The sequence below is a fragment of the Sceloporus occidentalis genome, unplaced genomic scaffold (assembly GCF_023333645.1).
Source record: "Sceloporus occidentalis isolate IW3139 unplaced genomic scaffold, rSceOcc1.0.p SCAF_15, whole genome shotgun sequence".
In the NCBI taxonomy this organism is placed as follows: domain Eukaryota; kingdom Metazoa; phylum Chordata; class Lepidosauria; order Squamata; family Phrynosomatidae; genus Sceloporus; species Sceloporus occidentalis.
The window spans coordinates 12,287,213-12,306,284 of NW_028316995.1; the positions used below are offsets into that span (position 1 = coordinate 12,287,213).

At 40.8% G+C, this 19,072-nt stretch overlaps 2 protein-coding genes across 2 annotated transcripts; both read left to right on the top strand.

The window, feature by feature from the left end:
- The first annotated feature begins 805 nt into the window (after positions 1 to 805).
- On the top strand, positions 806 to 5,298 carry LOC149303251 (uncharacterized). The gene is made up of 7 exons (XM_089481400.1): positions 806 to 848; positions 1,334 to 1,478; positions 2,390 to 2,503; positions 2,769 to 2,913; positions 4,228 to 4,376; positions 4,563 to 4,702; positions 5,174 to 5,298. The coding sequence occupies exons 1-7, from the start codon at positions 806 to 808 to the stop codon at positions 5,296 to 5,298; spliced, it is 861 nt and encodes a 286-aa protein (XP_089337526.1).
- An 8,640-nt stretch (positions 5,299 to 13,938) lies between these two features.
- On the top strand, positions 13,939 to 15,428 carry LOC149303252 (speckle-type POZ protein-like). Its single transcript, XM_089481401.1, has 5 exons — positions 13,939 to 14,134; positions 14,278 to 14,333; positions 14,447 to 14,569; positions 14,962 to 15,104; positions 15,284 to 15,428. The coding sequence occupies exons 1-5, from the start codon at positions 13,939 to 13,941 to the stop codon at positions 15,426 to 15,428; spliced, it is 663 nt and encodes a 220-aa protein (XP_089337527.1).
- Positions 15,429 to 19,072: the final 3,644 nt, after the last annotated feature.

The following is a 19,072-nucleotide window of genomic DNA, read 5'->3' on the forward strand; positions in this document are numbered from 1 at the left end:
CGGGAGGATCTGGCGAGGGACTGAATGTGAGGGATAAAGAAGAGGTTTGAGTCCAGGATGACCCTACTGTTACTTTACTGCTTGCACCAGTTCCAATTTTCCATTGGTTTTCACTTTTCTTCGATTGTATGGAAACATACTCTCTGGTGTTTGCTTTAGTCGCTCCTCGTTCTTACCATCTACCTTCTTTCTTTCCTCCCCTTATTCCAGAAGCAAGTCTAAAGTGTAACTCATATGGCTGGTGTATACTTACTATTGGGCAGACTAGATCAGCCGAATGGTTCTTATCTGCTGTCAGATTCTGTGTTTCTGTTGTATAATTTTCTGGCATTCATACTGTAAACCTGATATAATGAACATATGCAATTTTGGATAATCTAGATATATTATCCACATAGGTAGAATTCACTAGTGCTCAGTTTCGGTAACACATACAGCTTTCGGTGCAGGTGTCTATTTTCTTTGTAATGTAAGATGTTCCTGGCGGTTGAAACTCTTCAGACTTGTAAGATTGGGTGTGCACAGGTGCAGGGTGGGGCTGCCCTACGGTGTAATGTGTGCAAGGCCAGTAGACAGCCTTTGGTTCTAAAGCTTAGAAGAAGGGAATACTACTAAAATGATTACATCATTATTAAACCCAGATATTGACTGGCCCTTTAACCCAACTCTGGTCCTTGAGGGCCACAAACATGAGCCTTTATTACGACTATACACTGCACAACATATTGTTTAGTAACTTCTAAACTAAATTTTTGGTTACACCTTAATAAGAAATATCCTATAAATCTGGCAAATAAGAGCCGAGATGTATATGATTGTTGTAAATTTTTATGGCCTTGATGTGGAATGTAAGTTCATATTACATTTTAAGTAAAAACGTTCCTGTTTTTTTTCCCTCCAGCTTTCATCATGTATGAACACAGCATATTAAAGATTATCCTGATTTTTCTGGCATTCGCCGTATATATTGTTATGGTGGCATTCAACGCAGGCGCTGGTTCAGGTTTACTAAAAGGTAAAAAGTACACAAGAATATAATTTTGAAGTGAGCTGTGGTATCAGTGGGGCTCTGTAAATTTGGATGCATGTTGACAGGTTTCATTTGTTGGCATTTGTGGATGCCAACAAATGAAACCTATCATTAAAACTTTCCAGCATTCAAAATAAAATGTAAAAAAAGATGCTAACCCAACACGTGCAAAACTCGAGTGGCACAAACCATTATGGCCTTGACAGCTGCAGTTTAAAGAATAGATAATATTGAATGTTTATAACATATATTATATTCTCATCTGATTTCTAATGAAAAATAATATATCCGGTTACATTACAGCTGTATTTACGCAGACAGTGGGAAATATCTCAAATAAATTCAACACTGATTTCACGCCGTCTGGATGGACATTCATGATCTGGAATGTTATATTTGCCTGGCAGTTCTTCTGGTTTGGACACGTTCTGTCATTTATCTGTAGAAGGTAATATTACAAGTGGCGCTATCATGTTAAATGTGTGTGCTATCCCAATGAGTACCAACAGGTGTTAAAGTGTACGTATGTTAACTGGTGTCAATTACCAAATTTCTAATTGAGATCCCTCTGCTCAAGTTTTATTGTTCAAGGCATATTTTTCATGGGGTCAAATGGCATGAATATCAGCGCATACATTCATTCGTTTTTGGAGTAAGAGAATGAGACTTCTGTCTTATTAAACTCCTCCTCTTGTTGCTGCTACTGAAACTAGGAAACATACTTAAGTACGCGTCCTGCTTATAGCCTGCAGCATGATTTAATGTATGACATTGTTGAAGTGAGTGGTATTTATTATTATCTTTTATTTATATAGCGCCAGCAATCTATGCAGCACTTAATACAATACATATATTCAAGGAGGTATGACAAGGCTAGAATTGACAGACTAAGACAAACTGATACATTAGGTAGAGAGCCCTGCAAGCTTACAATCTACATGCTTATCCTTCCAATACAGTTTCTAACTCCAATGCCTGCATTGCATGCAGTAACATTTTAACATGAAAATGGGGGTACAGGTTTCCATATATCAAAAATTCTGTAAATCATATATGTGTTTAATATTTCATGAAATAATCAATTACAGAAATGCAGATTAATATGGTTGGATATCCTAAAAGAAAACGGATATACCCAAGCTTGTCTGTGTTGAACTAAACCATAACTGGACGTTTTATTCATTCATCTCTTGGTTATAAGGGGAAGGGCTCCCTGATCTAAACAACCGTTTTCCACTAAGGAACACATTGTTTTACTACCAGAAGAAGTAAATGATCTACGTACCTAATCATAGTCAAGATTAGAAGATTCATTTATACTGTACCTAATCTATGATCTGTATTTCTCTCTTACGATAGGAGTGAGCAGGGATGGATGTATCGAAAACCCAACCTATATCCAGTCATCTTTTTTATTGTGTGGATACTGAATAATGTCCTTAATATAGGATGGCTCTTCCTGTGGGACAGAGAGTAAGTGGACATTTCATTAAGCAAAAAATGCTTTACAGTAAATGGATATGTTACTCCAGTGCTATACTCTGCATGTCTATTTTCCTCTTAATTTTTATTAGTTTTTGCCATATGTAGAGAACATGTTTTCCTTGCAGTCTTCTAACACCTGGCACATACTAAATATTTTCATAAACATTGCAAAGGTTTGCTTAAATTCATATACCTGTAACACAACAGTGTTAATAAATCTGTATTTTTTTATTCTTGTCTTTATCTGTTTTAGGCATTTGATTCCAGCTCTGGTATTTCTGGGTGCCATCGCTCTCACAAACTATATCGTCCTCTATATTTCTTATGTAGCTGTATATACCCATGGGGATTGCCTTCAGAGAATACATAAAGTTGATTTGTGGCTCATCAGGATTTTTGTAAGTTACTTTGTGTCTTTGTATTATATAAAACATGTATTGCATAGTTACTTAAAGAAGTAACAAGTACTTGATTTACTTTCAATGATTCTGTATTTGCTGACACCATATGTACCTTAACACTATAAAAAGATCCAGAAAAATCCTAGGAGCCGCTTCTAATATTTTTGTGGTATCTGCCTGGCTCATAAATAACAAGGCTGCCTCCTAAAACATTGTACGGCACCTAAGTTCTACATGGTTTTGCCAAGCAATGATAGTAACTTCATTAAGTTAACTTCATTAAGGGCAGTTTCATTCCATACTTATTTTTAGGCTAATAATATATTTATTAGGCCATCACCTCTGTTTGGCCCAGTGTTCTTGCCACCTGCAGGCTCACTGTCTTAGCCACAGTTCTTACTGCTAAGGACTGAAATATGATGTCATAGCCTTGCATTCTGCTCCAAATTGACATGAGGCTCCACGCAGTGATGTATTTACCTAGTTGCCCTAGGTCAAACGCATCAACCCCAAGCCACCCCCTCCCCAGACACCTTCTTTACTACAGGACTCGGGGATATGAGATTATATACTGGTGCTTCATGCCTTTAAGGCTCGCAGTACCTTTTAATGCAGTCTGTGAAGGCCGAGGCCAGGATATGTCACTGGCACCAGGTATAGCATGCTATGGAAGCTGGCTTGGCTAGGCACCTTCCTCCATAATGTAAATGGTGGGTTGAAGAGCTTGGCTATCTCTCTTGAAATTATTCCACTGAATAGCGGGCATCGGGGAGCCCCAAATTATACAATAGAGGAGCTGCCAATCCACAACCTGCCATCCTAGCCATAGATGCCCTAGGCAAGAATACCCGCTGCTGTATGTGATAAGTGTATTTATATGTTAACATTTAGTTGTCCAATATAATTAAAAGTATTACATTTTTTAAACATTGTGTTTCCATTGAAAACTTTATACTGAATTAGTAAACCTCTCAAACCCCAGCCGCACCAAGATAAATGTCTACCTGGACCGGGTGCTGATGGAGCAATCTTCTTGTTTTCAATTAGTATTGCTCATTTGACTTACTAAATAATCTAACTAAATCCTGCATGAGTGACTGCAGGCAACTGAATCACTATCTGCAAGATAGCTGGTTGCCACAACAAAACCGCTTGTAACGTTTAAAGTGCAAGCTGCCATACTATATTTGTAGGGTCAGTGAAAAAATTACTTTTTTTTTGTTTGTTTTAAAAGGTTCTGGCACTTTAAATCCATGCTCTTAAATCTGAATACTGCCATTGATACCCATTTTTCAATTGCTCGTCCAACAGGTCCACAATGGAATAGCTGTGTATGCAACTTGGACAACAGTAGCCTCTCTGTTAAATTTTGCTGTAGTTCTGACATACAATGGTGGCTACCCCAACAGCACATCAACTACTGTAGCACTCTCCATTCTGGCCTTTGAAGTCATACTATGGTAAGTTATTACACATCATTTATATTCCGCCTTCATATGTTCATAGAGCTTCATGCACAACAGGTTATTTTTAATTACATTTTATTTCAATAATGTCTAAATGTGATTGGTTCTGTATTGATAGTGTGACAACCATGAAAATAGATGAACATTTATATGCCTGCTACACTTTTTTTTTCCCTGCAGGTTTTGTTTGGAAAACTTCTTATTTGAGGCGTATGTCCGCTACACAATAACCGTGTATCCCGTGATCATTGTTGCTTTGTCTGGAGCCTTGGACAAGAATTTCAAATCACATTCTCCAGACAGCAACGATATCTTTATAGGTAAGACCTGTTTATTTTTTCATGATAAGTAAATCCTAAAGAATGCTTTAATCAATCTATTCTTTGTACTGGTTAGTGTAAGATGTCTCATGAACGCTCCATGTCCCAGATTATTCCTGATCCTAATTCTAATTCTTACACCTCGTTTTGCAGCCATCTTGCTGCTGTGTTGCAAGTTTAAAATTGCTGATGTATTTGTATATAAACTGCATTGTTTTGTTGCAAAAGGAGAAGAAAAGCAAACTTGCTTTTTGAACCTATTTTAAAAATAGGTGAGCTTTTTTATTTTTCTCATACCGTTTTAAGCTTTGCCTTTTTTAATGTTGCCAGAAATAGCAAATTTTATATTAACAAGAACTTGCCGTTGTGTTGCCAGGCTTAAGCCATTTGATTGCCTGTGCGGCGCATACTCAGCTGGCTTCACCGGCAGTTATTCTTCCTGTAATGCGAAATGTGTTCTGTTTCTTTCAGCCGTGCTGCTGGCCGTGGCTTGTGTGCTGTTCATCATACGTCTGGTTTTAGTTGTATGGAACCACTTCAAAAAGCCACTCTACAGATCAGCCATGTTACAGAAGACTACATTGGCCTTATCGTGAATCAGCCATCAAGAATTGCTCCAAAAAATAATTTGTGACTCTTCACTAACAATGCCATAATATGTAAGAGCTCTGCCATATATATATATATATATATATATATATATATATATATATATATATATATATATATATATATATATATATACACATTATTTTTACATACGTACATTATTTTCCAGAAAAAGCCAAAAAAAATAAAATTCCAGTTTAAAGGCTCAGTTAAGGGAAAAAGAACATTGAGTCTGTTATTTATGAATTAAATGTTACCAATGAGAACTTCCTTGTTGCACTTAAAGGGTTCAAGTTTATTTACTAAAGAGTGAGCTATAGCTGGGTTGCAGTGACCTGAAACTTTTCATTTTGTCTACGCCACTAAATGGATTAGGAAGGACCAACCCTATCAATGTTTGTTTTCTTGCTGGAAGGACTGAGAATCTATTAAAATAATCTGAATGATCTAAGTAAGCGTTATGAAGGACCAAGAAACCGCTTCCAGGAGGAGAGACTCGTCTTGCACTGAATCGGGACTGTAGTGAATATTCTTTTTTAATACTCTTATGTTGCCATGGTTAAAAAAATAAAAATAAAAGACTGTTCATGTTACACGGACAAATGTATTTGTTTCAGACATATATTCATATCATATACTTGTTTTTCCATTTTTTTTATATGCATTTTGCACACTCTTGTTGCCTTTCATGTAAACTTTATTTAAAGTGTGAATTAACCTGTAAATAAAAATATTTGCACTTCGTCTGTGTGAGCGCCTTTAAAAGCAGCAATCCTACTATAAGCCATGTTTGTAGCTGGATACATATTTGTATATTTTTCACTCTATCCACACAAATGTATAGATCTATGCTGTCAGTTATATAGAAATAAATATCACAGAAACCATTTAACCCTTTAGGGTCACTAAAGGAGAATTGGCAGGTGATTTGTGGTTCTAATTCTCTCACTCACTCAATGCTCACTCATTTAATAAAAAATAAATAAAAAAATGTGTATTTGGAATGTAAAATACAAACATTTTGCTTGCACATTTTTATTTCCCAGAGTTGTGATGCAGGAAATACAGTTTTTGTATTTTACAGCTTAGACACAATTTTTTAGTTTTCAGATTGTGTATATTGTATCCAGCACAGTGGAACACGATGGTGCTACACAAATCAATAAATAAAAATGTAATAATGTATTAGTAAATGCAAAAGAAGACAAATCACTTCAGAGGCTGACTCCTCAAAATGTTAACAGCAGAAGTTTAATCATTTAAGTGTGATGAAATGAGTGATACAAGCAGTCATGCAATTTGCTTACATTCCTGACCTTTACATAAATGTACATTAAGGCATAAATGTTACTGACTTCATATGGGTTTTTTTTATGTGAAGTTGTAGCATTTTTCTGAGAAGAGTGAAAGGATGTTAGTGTGGGCTGGAGAATAGATGCGGAGTGGGCTGTTAGTATGTGTGTCTTCTCCCACTCCCTGATTCATGCAGACCAGCAACTCATTATTCAGCAGAACTACCACAGCAATTATGGATTTAGTCCCAGATACCTGGATCTAAGAAACCAGAATAAAGCATGGAATAAAGTGCCCTCTGCTCCTTTAGTACCAATATACCTTAATGCGTATCAATGTTATTGTCATTTGTCATCTTATTCATTTTAAATACGGGTGGATCCAGAGCCCAATCTCGAGAGGGGAACTCACACTAACAAACACACTGGTACAAGCAGACACTAACACACAGGCACACACTAACATATCAACACTAGCATACCTACATTCATAACACACACCTGGGCACTCAAACAAACACACATGTGCGCACTAACATACCGAAATACACACGCAGACCCAGACACACTAACATACTCAGTCACACTTACACACTCACCCAGACAAATGAATGCACACATGCACGCTAAGACAACTGGACACACACACAGATACCCACATTAACAAACACAGACACACACTAACAAATCCATACACAGACACACATAAGCAAGCAAACACACAAGCAGACACGAACCCTAAGATATCCACACAGTCACAACACTAACATATCCAGACACACTAAGAAACACACAAACTAACATACCCAGACACACACGCACACAGCTCACAGCTCACTTGCCGTTGTGAAGCCTCAGCCTGTTCTTTTCTGTTCTTCGAGTTGCCGCACTACTATATCTTAATCAGGGCCAGACTGGCAACGAAAGGTTTATGATGTAATGCGGTTAATGGCTGGATGTACTCGTCTGCATGCAGGCATATGTAGTGTGGGCAACCTGCTGCAGCACCAGCTCTGCAGATCGGGACCCGGAGTGTCAAATCAGATGAGTGTGTGGTGCTGTCAGCCAGGTATTTGCCAGCTGTCCAAGATGGCCACTCCGGGGCTGGTCGTAACAAGTCGTAAAACAGAAAACACAGATGCGCTGACTGTTAAACTGTTCCAACTCTGCACTGTTTCTCCTATAAAACAATTAAGTTATTAAGTTATGTGCTTTCCACGAGCTGTCAAAGCCAACAGGTTACTTAGAATGACACCTCCACAACGTGAAACTATGAGTGTTTGCCAAGCTCCTGGATACAAACTCTCCATGGCCATTTGCCAGGCTCTGTTTACCTCCCCACTACATGGTAGCCACATCTATCATTCACTCAGTATCATTTCCACAGACTGAAGTAACAATAAAGGGGGCTTTGCAAAACAGGAGTTTTTGCATTAAAAGTAAAATTACTGTACATATGCTGATAATTTTATAAAATAGGAGGCAAATGAAAATGCGTGAGAGCAGTTATAATAATTGTTGTTTTCATCTTTGAGTTCTCCCAAAATACAGACACCCCCTCTTTACATAAAAGTTCAACACAAACAGACACACCTGGAAGCTCACACAAACACACACATAAGCAGAAACACAATACCAGACACACTAACATACTCAGACACTTACGCTAACTTACCTATACACATTAACAAACACACACTAACACACAGATAAACACACACACTGACATACCCAGACACATAACTGTAATGTTAATGGTAATGATCTATGACAAACTATCAAAATAATGTACGGTACTTTCCCTCTGTAATAACAAATATACTTATCTCCATGTTAAGAGTTCTCAGACAAGCCTAAAAGAGCTCATATAATGAGAAAACTCAGATATTGCTTCATGCTGACACCTTATGACATCATCAATGCAGAATCACCCATAAGGTCACAAAGCAATGAAAGTGTAAAACTGAAATAAATATTCACCCTGCTTCTCCTTGTGACCCGATTTGTCTTGCGTTATTTGATATACAACTTGGTTGGTGAGGCTGCATAGGAAATTCAAGTGTAATTAAGGCTGTAAATGAGCACCTAAACCACCTGCGTGTTTTTGTTCACGAAGCAGAGATGCCTTAAATACATTTAGACGAAAGCACTTCAAGCTGTGAGTTGTTTTTTTTTCATTTTGGAACGCATTACTTTAATTTAATGTAGAAAAACACTTTTCACTTTATGCACCCTTTAGTTCATTAATTCCAGCCAGGATGACCACATATCTGTGTATTTCCCCCTTGTGGACGGAATTAAAACAGCTCCACGCCGCTCCGGTTTATTTTACTATGGTTTAATAAGCCAAATTTGTTTGAAAAAATGTCTTTTCATTTATTATATGTTTGTCATGAAAAAGTGTTGCAGATTATTTTTGACTAGGGTTGAAAGACAAAGTCAACTCCATATAACGCCTAAATATAAAAAAAATACTTGCATTGAGGAAGATAGGGAACATACTTTGTTTAAAAGAACGTTTTGATTTAACTCAACTGAAAATCATAGCATTATGACTTTAATGTTAGGGAGATTTAAATGCATTACTGACAAGATCTTAAAATCAGTTAATGAGATGCCACAGAAGCTACATGTTGAACTCCCATTGATTTTGATGGAAGCTCATCTCCCATTGATTTTGATGGAAGCTCAACTCCCATTTATTTTAATGAGAGTGTTACATACAAAGGATACCTTTTCAAGCTTCAGTAGACGCGGGCATGGGGTGTTGGAAAATCTAAATCTAATTGGGTAACAATTTCAATCTCCAATGTGGATTGATTGGAGCTATACCTTCTTGTTTAGTGAACAAAGCCCACTGTGGCACAACATGATACAGAAATGATAATTATCTCTTTCGTATTATCATTTACCTAAATAGCGCCAACAATTTACTTAACGCTCCTTACAATACATACATTGAAAGGGTCTGTCAAATCTAGAACTGACAAACTAAGTGAAACCGACAGATTAGGTAAAGAGGGTCATGTACGCAAGATTACAATCTAGTGGGAATGGGGTGAGGAGCCACATAAGGTATGGAGAAAGGGGAGAGATAGTGTGTGTGAGGGTTGTATCAGTGGTAAGTTCTGGGTTATGAGATTTTTCTTGTATAATAAGATGATGAGCGGAAGCTCGAGGTTTGGTGGAAGTGGTTTCCAGAGGTATGGGGCAGCGCCAGTGAACTCTTGAAAAGTGAGAAGGAAAGCCTAAGTCTATGGGAATAATATGAGGAAAATAAGAAAAGTCAACTGAAGAGTATGAACTGGTGACCTGCTGCTTCGTGTAAGTGTTCACTATAAATGTGTATTGTGTCCCTACAGCAATGACTGAAACTCTGCCAACAGCTGCTTCTAACTCCCCAAGAAGAGGAATGTGAAAGAGTGTGATTCTGGAACATAATCCGATTCTCAGGACCTGGAACAGAAGAAAGTCTGACCTTTATGTATTGGTGATGTGGTTTGTCTCCAAGCTGGGACTGAGTGAGACGCTAAAGTAAACTGTTAAAGCGATTTTAGTAAACATAAACATGGAGATTGTATTCAGATAAAACTAAATAACATTATATAGAAACATCTATGAAGTGGAGGAATAATCGTCTATCTGCATAATACTTACTTTAATTTATTTTTTATTATTAGTTATTGAACTATTTGTGAAGTCCTACCCTATGGAAGCCTTTCTTTGGAAATACCCCTGCTGCTATTGTAGTTATCTGGCTGACCAACAGGTGGCACTGGAAGAAATAAAACAAATGGCCCATCTGTTTCAGTTTTGGGGGTTTTTTTAATGTAATTTTTATTGATGTTTGACAGAGTACACACAAGTGGACAACATAATCTGCAAAGTATAGGTTCCGTTTAAATAAATAAATGTTGATATGCATTTGCTACATTTCCAGTATACATATTTCCTCTGTGGTTGCATATATAAAATGTCAGTTTAGAGTGGGAGCTGCATAATTTCCCACTACTTAAGGATATGCTCTTATCTCTGTCAAGGTGTAACGGTGGTGATCTAAAATATCATTTGACAATCGGTGAAGGAAATGTTCTTCTTGGATTTCATGAAGGTCATTGTCACTCTGCTTATTGACTTTTCTTAGCGAGTAAAAACAAAATATGTAATGTCCTATAACAGACATAAAGCAATCAAACAGGTAATTGTTCTATATGCTTCCAAATATCTGATTTAAACTTTACATATGACTTACTTATTGGTTTAGTTATGATTCTTTCAGCTTTCTTTGTGACTGGTATGTATTTGGCCAACCAAGTGGTTGGGGAAGCCCACATCTCCCTGGAACTCGTTAGTTTTATGTCTGGTTTTGATTTATTAATCGGTTTCGCAACAAGAAGGAAGTGAGGGTAACTGTCTGCTGTCAGATATGTCTAATACATATATCACAACTATATGCAATGTCCCAATAAATGTCCTTTTGTATTGATGTATAAATTGAATTTGCCGTATAGATTGTTGCCATTTTTTTCTTACAAAAAAAGATTTTAACAATAAATAAATAAAAATGATTGTTTCAATATCCACTCCCTCACCTTTACTGTAAATGTGTATTTTTTATATTACCACATTACTTTGCACAAGATTGATAACGTTCCTTCACAATAATGACTGATTGAGCTTTAATTTAATTAATGCAAATGAGTGATACTTTAATTTTATGAAAATGCAACCATGCAACCATTCCAAGCAGACTCTCCTAATCAGCGCTAAAAAGCTATGGTCTAAAAAGCTTGTAATCTGTTTGCCTGAAACGTAAAATCCATAAATTGGGCAAGTGAGCTCTTGGTTTCTTTCAAGTGCCGGTTTAAACAGTTTATTTGGTCTTTGATGCATTCTAAAATAGATTGCTGAGCACTGTGCTCTTTGGTTGGGTGTGATAGTGCCATACATGCCACTGGCTGGCCACAAGTTATGTTGTGCTTGAGAGTCGAAGCATATACATTTGACCAATTGGAGCACCATCTCCTCATGTGGCACCTACAGTGATTAACAGAGATGGACAGTAATAGATCCTGATGAGATATACTAGTATCTTTAATATCTCCTGGAGAGAGATCTATGACCATGTCTAATGCAACAGGGCCGTAATGTCCATGGGGCAAGAGGTGCAGCTTCCAAAGGCGCCACAGAACTGTGTTTAAGTCATTGAGCAGCAATGTCCATGCAGGGCAGGATCTCTGACCCTACCCAGGTTATGGCTGTGTTATGCAAAACATGAAACAGGTCCAAATGCTTGAATGGTGAGAATATATTCCCAACACTGGGTCTGCAGTGAACCTGAAAAGCTTGTTGTGGGCATGGAAAGGCCTATTTTGAACAGGGACATGGAGCAAAAGCATAGGTTGCCTTATGGATAATCCAGCTATGGCAATTAATGGAATAAGCAGAACTCCTAAACTGAACTGCATACCAGCCTAGGACTAAAAGCTTTGAATGATAAATGGCAAATGTAGTATACTGTAACATTAGTTGATATGGAGTAACAGCTTTTTGAAATACAACCATTATGTTATTATCACCGTGATGACATTTAATGTAGTGTGTTGAAAAGAAACACGTTTATTCCTCATAGGCTGCTGCAAATCAATAACTGAATATTTAGGGGCAGGCTATTTAGGGGCAGACGTGGCACAGGCAGGCTGTTTAGGGCAGCAGAGGTGGCACAGGCAGGCTGTTTAGGGTGGCAGAGGTGGCACAGGCAGGCTGTTTAGGGGTCAGAGATGACACATATGATGTTTGGGGGCAGAGTTTGCACAGACAAGCTGCTTTGGGGGCATATTTGGGGAAACAGCTGGCACAGACAAGCTGCTTGGGGCAAAGGTGGAACTGTTGCTTGTACAGTTGGGGTGCCCCAGAGCAATTTGCGCACCGGGGCCTTGTGGTTTCTAGTTACTCCCCTGGTGTGGAGTGTTGGCATGTGAGCTCGACTACGCAATAAAATATATTGGACTGGTGCCCAAATATCTCCACGGCTGCTTTTCATTCCTAGTCTAGCCCTGCACTTTCCCTCCAACAACAGTGTGTCTCCCGCGACATCAGCCGAACCACCAGAAACATCAGCAGAACCGCCTACCGAGGTCAGTCAGACCTCGTACCAGCATCACAAAAGGGGGGCTCCAGGTAGCCGGACTCAGAAAGTTCACAGGTTTGAGTATGTGAGATGTGAAAACTAACAGAGAACATCAATTACTGAATTAAATGTAAGTGTTGGTCAGCAACACAAAATTAGAAAAATGCCAGATATGTGAATTCTTGCAGTTCATCACCCTGGTGTGCGCGAAGAGCCGGCCTTAGGTGTTCTGGCGCCCTGTGCGAACTACTCCTCTGGCGCCCCCCCTCACTACCCCCCCTCTGCCCCTTCAAACTACCCCTCCCTGCCCCTTCAAACTACCCCACTCTGCCCCTTCAAACTACTCCCCCCTCTGCCCCTTCAAACTACCCCCCTCTGCCCCTTCAAACTACCCCCCCTCTGCCCCTTCAAACTACCCCCCCTCTGCCACTTCAAACTACCCCCCTCTGCCCTTCAAACTACCCCCTCTGCCCCTTCAAACTACCCCCCCCTCTGCCCCTTCAAACTACCCCCCCCTCTGCCCCTTCAAACTACAAAAACTTTATTTAACATGGAGGATGTTAAATAAAGTTAAAAAAACAACAAAAAAACGATGTTTTAATTTAGGTGCAGAGGGGGCGGCGGTGGACCCGGCGTCGGCGGACGACCCCGCGGCGCCCCCTGGAGTGTGGCGCCCTGTGCGGTCGCACAGGTCCCACACCCCAAAGGCCGGCCCTGATAGTTACCCAAACCCTACAGGATCATTGTGCATAGTATCCATCCCTTCAGACTCGTTTTAGACCAACTTTGAGTAGGCTACAATCAGAGAGCGTTGCCCATAGTCAACAACAAATGTCAATTAAAAACCCAGCCCTTGGGCTTAATATTCAATTTTGTCCATTGTTAGTATTGTCATTTTAAAATGTTGTATTATTGTTAATATCAAGGCTATTAATGCATCTCAAACATATATTATGGTACTCAAGGGTGTTTGTGTTTCTTGGAAACAGTTTTCTGTCCGTTTATTAACGTGTGTTTCCCTCTTAGCCCACGACCTCCTCCATCGGCTGAATACCATCATGGCCAGAATGCCGAGCCCTCCTCCCCCTGCGGGGATGACCACCGGCCCTGTTGCAGAGACGTGGGGTTATACACAGGTGAGATACCATAATGAATCATTTTTTAATAGGAAATGGGGAAGGGCTGCAGAGTACCAGTCTTACAATATGGCTATCCTGGGACATTTGTTTGAAGTCATAACTTTTGTTATCATCTCTGGCCAGAACTCCATGAATATGGTCAAAGTTCCTGAATGCCGCCTGGTCGATGAACTCGGAGGACTATGGGAAAACTCGCGTTTCACCGACTGCTGCCTCTGCGTGGCTGGTCAAGAGTTTAAAGCGCACAAAGCCATTCTGGCAGGTTGGTGGCGATTAAAAATTAAATAAAAATATACAATTATTTCTAGCGTTTCCACTGCTTTGCAGGTTGTTGAATCAATGCCTAAAGTTTGCTGTTACGGTACTTTAATGTGAAGTTAACTAAATGTATTCTGTCCCACTCAGCCCGATCACCTGTGTTTGGCGCTATGTTTGAACATGAGATGCAAGAAAGGATAAAAGTAAGTTTCACATTTTCGGGGCTGATAAGTTACCGGGCTATTACTGAAATTTAAGTTCTGTTCCTTTGCTGTCAAAACGAAGCAAACCTGCTTTTTTTTTTTTTGATTTGTAGAACCGCGTCGAGATAATAGACGTGGAGCCTGATGTGTTCAAAGAAATGATGTGCTTCATCTACACCGGCAAAGCACCTAATCTGGACACGATGGCGGATGACTTATTGGTGGCTGCCGATAAGGTGAGTGCGGGAGGAAAGCCAGTGTTTGGTTCCCAACAACTTTTTTCTTTCGGGTGACAGCCAGTCAAGCCGGTCCGTGTGGGGTTTGCTTCACCGACGGAATCTTGTAGAAAGCAGACCGTTTTTAGATGCAGTTCAGGATCTTTTTATTGAAGATGAGAGGGGGTTATGTGTAGGGGGAGGCATTTAAAAAGTTTCCTTTTATTCTGGTTAAAGCTGCTCTCTGGTTCACTATAATAACTCTGTAAAGACACGTATCAGTGTTTTTAATGTTTGTTTTTTTGTTAGTCCAAAAGGCACCTTTTACTGGGATAACACTATTCCTCTTGTATTTTATCATGGTGGTTTTAGTATAGATCTCTGTACTCGCTAACATTCCTGTCTACCCGCAGTATGCCCTGGAACGCCTGAAAGTGATGTGTGAGGAAGCTCTCTGCAGCTACCTATCTGTGGAGAACGCAGCACAGATCCTGTTCCAGGCTGATTTACACAGCGCTGACCAGCTGAAGACCCAAGCTGTGGACTTTATCAACTAGTGAGTGTGTTGGGATTGAGTGTATATTCTCATTGTCTGCATGTATGCTATATACTACTCCTTTCACCTTGTGAAGAATGTTCCCTTTTTATAGATGACCAAGTCGGTCCTTCCCGATATTTTTTACTTGTTTGTTGGACTTATTCATAGTGGTAACCTTTTTGTTTTGCTCCTTTCAGCCATGCATCTGACGTTATGGAGACAGCTGGGTGGAAGTCTATGGTTGTTTCCCATGCACATCTGGTAGCAGAAGCATACCGCTCCCTGGCTTCAGCCCAGTGTCCTTTTCTGGGCCCTCCACACAAACGTCTGAAGCAATCCTAAGAAGTTCCTGCAGGACTTTCCATCTTTCTCCTGAAGTCGATCATTATTCTTCATCCCACCATAAGAGACATCTGGTGGTCATTGTAGAAGGAATCGGAGAGTAAACGTACAGTTGGCGCTACCACTACATCGTGTGCTGCCACCTATATTTCACCTTTCGTACGGATGGACTTCTTCCTTCTATACCGGAGAAAAGTTGGAATACAAGACCTGCTGCAGAACTATGGATTTTATGGACGTTTCCTGGCTCAGATGTTCCCATCCATGGCTGGTAGCAGAAGCTTACCGCTCCCAGGCTTCAGCCCGTTGTCTTTTTCTGGCTCCTTCAAACAACTCTATGTAGATCCTGCAGCACTTCCAACTCATTATTCATCATCCCATCATAAGAGACATCTGGTGGTCACTGTAGAGGGAATTGGAGAGTACACGTACAGTTGGCGCTACCATTCCATCGTGTGCTGCCACCTATATTTCACCTTTCGTACGGATGGACTCCACTTCTTCCTTCTCTCCCGGTGAAAAGTTGGAATATTACACCTCCTGCAGGATTACAGAATTTAAGGACGTATTTACTGGCTCAGACGTTCCTCATTAATTTATAGGACCAGAGAGACGTTTACAGATGGAAGACCCTCCTTGTTCATTTTTAGATATTAAATAGTTGAGTTATTGTAACCATCTTTTGTATTTTGTGCTACAAAAAAAAGGACATTGTGATGAATGTGTGTGTGTGTGCGGGAGGTGTCAGCCTGGCCTAATCTACTCTGGGATCCATTTTTATTTTCTGCTTTTTTGTCTGATTTTTATGCACTTCTGAAATTGTTTTAAATGTGTTTTATTCTAACTACCTGCTTCCCTTTTTTTCCTCCCATCATCATGTACCCGCTTTGTTATGGATCCTCACCGCCAAGACATTTCTTTTTATTTATTTAATTTAAATTTTTTTTAACTCTCCCCTGTTTTGAGGGGCTGCCACTCATATTTCAGAGGTTGTAGATTAATTTAGAATTTTTTGAAATATAAAAAAATATATATATATATTGTACTCTGCACCACTATGTTTTTACCCATTTCGTTTAACTCTTTCACTGCTATGGAGAAGCAGCGGTCTGATATGTAATTATAAGATTTTACTAAAACATGACGTAAAGTCATGATTTTATGAAAGACACGGAGGCGATTATTGTGCATTTAACCCTTTCTTTACTCCAACAGCAGCAAAGAAAAAAACTATACAACATTTAATAGAAAAAATAAATAACCATAGATACACAATAACTCCTCCCACATCGTCATCATGGTCATATAAAGGGAAGCACAGCCCACACTCTTCCTCTTTCTTGGCTGCAACAAGGACCAGTCTTCCAAAACCAGACAAAAACCGCGGTGAGTCCAACGTGGATACCACCAAATCAATGGAGAACATCAAGCACCGGAACGAAGAGAAGGACCGAGCACCAGAACCGTAGGTACCCAACAAAGGGCGCAGGAATCAGCCTGAAAATAGGAACAGAAAATGTGGAGCGCATTAGTCCAACCAACTCACAACAAACAGCACAAAGAGCGGACCCAGAAGAACAGACACAAAAAATCATGGGAACATAGAAATGCAATGGTAAAACCAAAGGAAGAAAGACAGGTGAGCAAACAACAAATGACATTGAAAAACAGGGAACAAATCAAAACTGAAAGACCAGAAGCACCTACCAAACAGCCCCACCTAGACGGGAGGGACAAAGATGCAAAATGAATAAGAACAAACCCAGGGGAGGGACAATAATCGCCTCCGTGTCTTTCATAAAATCATGACTTTACGTCATGTTTTAGTAAAATCTTATAATTTTATTTCAAGACACGGAGGCTCATATTGTGCAAGTTTAAAGCTGAGACACCACAGAGGAAAAAACATGCTCAATAGGCTTGAAATAGAACTCCTTGAAGGTAGACTCCCTAGACCAGTCTGCAGAACGGAGAATGTCCTCCAAACGGCCACCCAACTCCAAAGCCTTGGAGGCAGCAGCACTTCTAGTGGAATGTGCCCCAAACCTGGAGAGAGGCAGTCCAGCAAGAGCCATCACCCACTTGATCCAGCGAGAAAGGGAGGCCGAGGAGATAGGGAGATGAGGATGGCGGAAAGAGAGGAAAAGCTGAGGGGAATCCGACGTCCGGAAGGGAAAGGTGCGGCGTTCGTACTCCTGAAGGCAAGAAACCGGACATAACAAAGGGATGGACGGGAAAGCCGGGTAAGTGACTGACTTGATCGCCGTCTTGGTACGACGCGAAATGTCGAAACGAACGCCTTCAGGGACATAGGACCTGGCGTTCCAATCCAAAGCACGCACATCCGAAACACGTTTACAAGAGATAAGACACAAAAGCATGGCTAATTTAGCCGACAACTGCCTTAGGGAGAGGGCAGAGTTAGACGGCCAAGCGAGAAAAAGGTTCAGAACCAAGTTAACATCCCATGTGGACGAGTACTTCGGCAGAGGAGGTCTAGAAAGCCGAATCCCCTTAAGCAGGCGACAGATCACGGCATGCTTACCCACCGGAACACCGTCAAACCCGAAATGAGCGGCAGAAATGGCCGAGCGATATAAATTGATGGTCCTATAGGCGCGACCTAAATCAAAAAGAGAGGTGAGAAATTGAACAACATCGGTTAAAGAAGCTGAAAAGGGATCCAGATCCCGTCCCATGCACCAAGAAGCCCAAGCCTTCCAGGCTGCACGGTAAGATCTGTGAGTGCCTGGCGACCAAGCTCCTGCCAAGAGCTGCCGAGCTGAGTCAGAAAGGCCTGGGAGCAACCCGGCACCCCGGAAACCAAACACGCCAAAAGAGACAGACTGCCGTCCAGAATGAGGGGGTGCGGGGATCCGAAAGGATCCAGAAGAAGCTGTGACTGGGAATGCAACACCCGAGGAACCGCAACCACCAGGTCCAGCAGACTGGGGAACCACGGCTGGGATGGCCAGAAGGGAACCACGAGAACTACTGACGCCCGCTGACGGCGAATCTGGAGAAGCGTCCTGGAAATCATCGTAAACGGTGGGAAAGCGTAGTGGCGTCCCGTGGACCAATCCTGAAGGAAGGCGTCGACGGCCAGGGCGTCTGGATCCGGGCGCCAGCTGTAAAAAAGCGGGAGACGTGAATTCAGCCGAGAGGCAAATAAATCGATGTGGAGCGGACCCCACAAGGCCATAAGAGATGAGAAAACCTGGCCCTCTAGAGCCCAGTCGCTGGCATCCGAAAGATAACGTGAATTCCAATCCGCCACCGTATTGGAAAGACCAGGGATGTACTCCGCCTGGACCATGATATTGCGGTCCAAACAAAAAGACCAAAGGTCCTTGGCCAACTCCGCTAAAATGGGCGATCGAGTCCCTCCTAGGCAGTTGATGTATCGAACCGCCGATACGTTGTCCATGCGCAATCTGATGCAGGTGTTGATACAGGACTTGGAAAAACTCCTGATAGCAAACGAGCCCGCTAGGAGTTCCAGACAGTTGATGTGCAGACCAACCTCTGACTGAGACCACGGACCCCCTGTGGACGTCGCCCCACATCTCGCACCCCAACCGTGTAAACTGGCGTCGGACTCGATGGACATCTCCGGTTGGATCCCAAAAATCGCCTTGCCATTC